Below are 4,343 nucleotides of genomic sequence, written 5' to 3'. Positions count from 1 at the left end.
ACACAGCTTAAGGAGAAGAGGGAGAGAGGGTGCCGCCCCCCTAAACACGGCGGCGTTCCGCTGCTTCCAGAGTTGCCAGCAACAAAGCAGGCCAAAGGCCGGCGCCGTCTCTACGTCGATCGATGGCGGCATGGGCAAGAGATGGAGGTCCCTGACGTGAGCATTGCGCGGCACAACGATGCTGATCGTCGCCCAGAACCGGGCAGCAACGGTGCAGTGGAGCGCCATGTGGCTGGCGGTTTCGAGGGTGGCGTCGCAGAGGGGTCAGCCAGCCCCTGCAGCATCCACGATGGTCTTCTGGAGCAGCATGTTGCGCGTCTGGATACACAACAGGGTGAGGAGCCATCCGAAGAACATGACCCTGGACGGCGCGCGGCTTCTCCAAATGAAATCTGTGTTGGCGGAGACAATCCCGCCAAAGTTGCAGAGCCTATAGAGATCGCCGGTGACCAGCCTTTTCCTGGAGCCGGAGCAGCGGGTGAGGGAGCGACGGTCAGCTCCGTCAACACGCGTCAACTCCGCGAGGGTGGCGCGGAGCGAGACTAGATCCTCCGTCCCAACCCGCGAGAGTCGCGGAACCAGGATGTTGTCCACTCCGCCGGCAAGAACATGCACGACCGTCGCCTCCGGAGAGGTTGTATGCGAGAAGAGCGCCGCAGCGGTAGTAGACAACGGTCCACCCGGCAGCCAATCGTCGTGCCAGAATGAGGTGCGGCAGCCGTCCCCGACCGGGACCCGAGTAAGGTAACGGTAAAGAGGGACCAGCTTGCGCAGCGCTGCCCAGTGCCCGCCAGAGGAGGTAGCAGGGCCAGCGACAATGGATCCGGCACCGATCTTCGCCCATCGCCAAGCAGTCTAAGGAATTTCCGTTTGGACGTGGGGCCTGTGGAGAAGCTTGACGAGGAGGCACGCGTTTTGAAGCCTCAACGCGTGGACGCCGAGGCCGCCCTCATCCTTGGGGCGGCACACCTTGTCCCAAGCGACAAGGCACTTGGCGCCGGAGGCCCGGCCATCGCCAACCCCCCCAGAGGAACGCACGACAAAGGGCGTCCAGGGCGGCAATGATCGCGGGCGGCGGGGGCAGCTCAAGCGCCGCCATTGCATGCGTGGGCAGGGAATCCAACACAGTATTGACAAGGACGAGACGTCCTGCCGGGGAAAGCAGGAGGGCTCTCCAGCCCGAGAGGCACTGGAGATTTTGTAATTACTGGCTAATAGATTTGGGTTTTGTTTCAGGAGCTGGAACTTGAAATTTGTCCTGGATTAAGGTCTGAAGAAATGCACTATACAAATGAAGCTGAGAAGGGTGTTCACAAATCTGGTTAGCATAACTAGGGTATATATATGAGACCTGAACTGTTGAAATCACACATTAATGACCAGCTTGTGCATGGTGTCCAGTTAGTACAAAAAAGTTCATTATTTGTTCTAGCTGTCTCACGAAATATGGCATTAAAACTGAACATATGAAGTGCAGCAACAAACATTTTCTCTTTACTAATTTTTTGCCGTATATATATGTACATCTTACAATAAAATATACATGGATCTCTAGATTGTAGGCGTCATGATGTTGAGCAACGAAACCCTTGTCTGCACAATGCTCCTGAACACCTTGTCGCATACGTGGTCGCAGTCGTTGAAGCACTGCTCGAGCACTTGCAGCCTCTCCAGCGTCAGCTCGGTTGTCTCAGGTGTGGCCTTGTTGCCAAATGAAGCAAACGCGGATGCGATCTTTTTGCAAGATGATGATGTCACTGGAGACGATGATGACATGGACGCTGCGGCGGAGAACACAGCTGCAGAGGCCGCGCCGCTTGCGGCAGCCGCCTCAATGAGTGCGCCGGCCATCTCGGTGTCCTCAGTGCCGACATGGTTTAGGCGCGCGCACTTGGAGGAGACGGCGGAGATGGACGCGGCGAGGCGGTTGAGCTCCTTCTCGGCCCTGCGCTGGGACCTCGTGGCGGAGGCGGCCCTAGCGGCATCGCCCCTCCGAAGGGCGACGCTGGACTCGACGGCGGCATGTTTGAGGTCGAGGAGGGCCCCTTGGAACCCTTGGTGTGCGTCGGCAAGGAGGAGGAAGGCGTCGAGGAGGCGGCCGCCGACATTGGTGGTGCGGTGGAGCGCGCCCTGCGGATCTTGGAGGAGCAAGAGGTCAGCGAGTGCTGAGTGGAGGCCATGGATCTGGGTGAGGCTGGCCGTGAGGGAGGTGTGGGTCAAGGACCGGACGGCGGCTATGTGAGCGTTCAGGTTGGCGAGAAGCGGGTGGGAGGAGGTGGTGCATGCCGGCAGGCTGATTGAGCGGATGTGGCGAGGCTTGGAAGAAGACCTCCCTGGCGTGAGGGGAAATGAGATGGATCGGCCAAAGCTGGGAGCCATTTGGAAGCTAATGGTAGATGTGTGAGATGGATGAGATGATGTAGAAGACGAGGTGCAAGCTGGTATATATGGAAGAAGGGAACCCGGGCAGCATCTGGCGAGTTGCCCAAGAGGTGGTTGCACGTGTAAAGAGGCAGCATTTGGGGGACATGATCCGCTGGGACAGGTCGGAGGAGGCCGTGCCCAAGTCAAATCTCAACGCAAGGCAATGCATGCATGTGCAGTGGACAGTGGCATTGCCTAGGTGTCATATTCCTGAGCTACCAATGAGCTAGGTACGTGTTGGTCATGCACGCACACGCCCTCGAAATATGACCTCGGCTGTGACGCACACGAACAACTCGCACCTCACGTCTAGCTTTTCTTTTCGCCCTTGGCATCGATTGATGTATATAGTCTTCTATTTTGTTATTAGAGTCTGTTTAAACAAACAATATTACAATTGCTAGACTACGAAGAGAGACTAGGATTGTAGAGACGCCCCCTTATACTTCAAGTTTATCTCCATTTATATATTTTACTTTAGGGTGTAAGTAGTTTAGATTTCAGTCAGATGACTTCATCAAATCTTATTTGCAATACATGTTGCAACTCATGGCTAGTACGAATCACGAACAAAATCTAATGGCTCGGAGCATTTTTGGCAGAGACATGTGATACTACTCCAAGTCTACCTCCATTTTTTTTCAATAAAGGGCATTTTATTACTTAAAAGACTTAAACATTACACTCAGCCTCTGCATAACTGAGATGCACATAGCCGTTCCAATCCAAGCATGAACGGGAAAAAAAGTATCAGACGCAAAACAAGTAATCATCTCAGAAAATGCATAGGCGCATATCGCTATGAAGCGTCAATCCGTAGATTACGATACCATCCATGTTGGATATTTTGGATAAAAATATCCCCCGCCGTGTCCTCTAACCGTGTAAACACCTCCATAAACAGGTCGTTGTTCTCGACACATTGTAGAGGCGACCATGAACGGATCATAGTTGTGCACCGGTAGATAACCTGCATATGAGAAGATTTTTTTCCATAAACAAGTCTACCTCCATTAGTATGCATATTCCATGAGAGACATCTCAATCAACATGAAATAAATATTAGAGATACATCTTCTTTGACAACAATGATTTATCGAATAGGATTGATACATGGATGAAACAAGGCAAAAACAAAAAAACAAAATAGGAGTCGCGGATCAACCTCACGTCTAGCAGTCTAGCAGTAACTAGCTCGACTACTATTAACTTGTTGTTGAAGGGTGCATTTCCTGGCCAGACATATCCTTTTTTATATATAATTTCCACCGTTTATTAATAATTATCAACAACAATACGAAGAACCTCAAAGGTAATAAAAATTACAAGTAGATCTTTGAACAACCTAGCGACGACTAAAAAATAGTAGCGCGAGCCGAAGGCACCTCACCGTCATAAATCCTCGATCCATCACCGGAGCCGAGCAAAGCTTTACATAGTAGAGCTTGTTATAATAGGCAGACATCAAGTCGTCGTGCTTAGTTTCCAAAGACTTTATTACGATTGTTCACACAAACAATATTACAATTGTTAGTTCCCGTAAAAAAAATATTACAATTGTTAGAGAGAGGTTATCCTGGATGTGGTTCAGTCGGTGGTGTGTGCGTTCTTTTGAAACCCAACCTTTTTTCTAGGTGTTATTGAGTCAGTGGTGCGCGTGTAACCTATCACAAGGGTCCCTCTACGTACACTAAGTGTATGTTGTGTACGCCTTGTACGCCCGTTTTGCGCTCTCTTAATGAAAAGTTCAGCCTATGGCCCTTCGAAATATTAGAGACAGACTTGGGTTGTAGAGACATCTTATACTCCTAGTTTACCACCATATGTATATATCTTTCTCGGTTTTTCTGGTTCTTGGTTGACCGAGAGAATTAGCTTCAGTTTTAGTCGACTTCTAAATTATAGGATTGCATTGTGAT

At 50.8% G+C, this 4,343-nt stretch overlaps 1 protein-coding gene across 1 annotated transcript; it reads right to left on the bottom strand.

Moving 5' to 3' along the window:
• Nucleotides 1-1,410: 1,410 nt before the first annotated feature.
• Nucleotides 1,411-2,397, bottom strand: LOC139834176 (uncharacterized). The gene has a single exon (XM_071824590.1). The coding sequence runs from the start codon at nucleotides 2,377-2,379 to the stop codon at nucleotides 1,552-1,554; it is 828 nt and encodes a 275-aa protein (XP_071680691.1). The 5' UTR covers nucleotides 2,380-2,397; the 3' UTR covers nucleotides 1,411-1,551.
• Nucleotides 2,398-4,343: the final 1,946 nt, after the last annotated feature.

This window comes from Lolium perenne, chromosome 7 (genome assembly GCF_019359855.2).
Source record: "Lolium perenne isolate Kyuss_39 chromosome 7, Kyuss_2.0, whole genome shotgun sequence".
Taxonomy (NCBI): domain Eukaryota; kingdom Viridiplantae; phylum Streptophyta; class Magnoliopsida; order Poales; family Poaceae; genus Lolium; species Lolium perenne.
Note: the sequence above shows the minus strand (reverse complement) of the source record. Positions and strands in the feature narration are given on the sequence as shown.

Bases quoted from the DNA above. Each gene is read 5' to 3' on its own strand.
- LOC139834176 (XM_071824590.1), bottom strand. From the start codon at position 2,379: ATGGCTCCCAGCTTTGGCCGATCCATCTCATTTCCCCTCACGCCAGGG.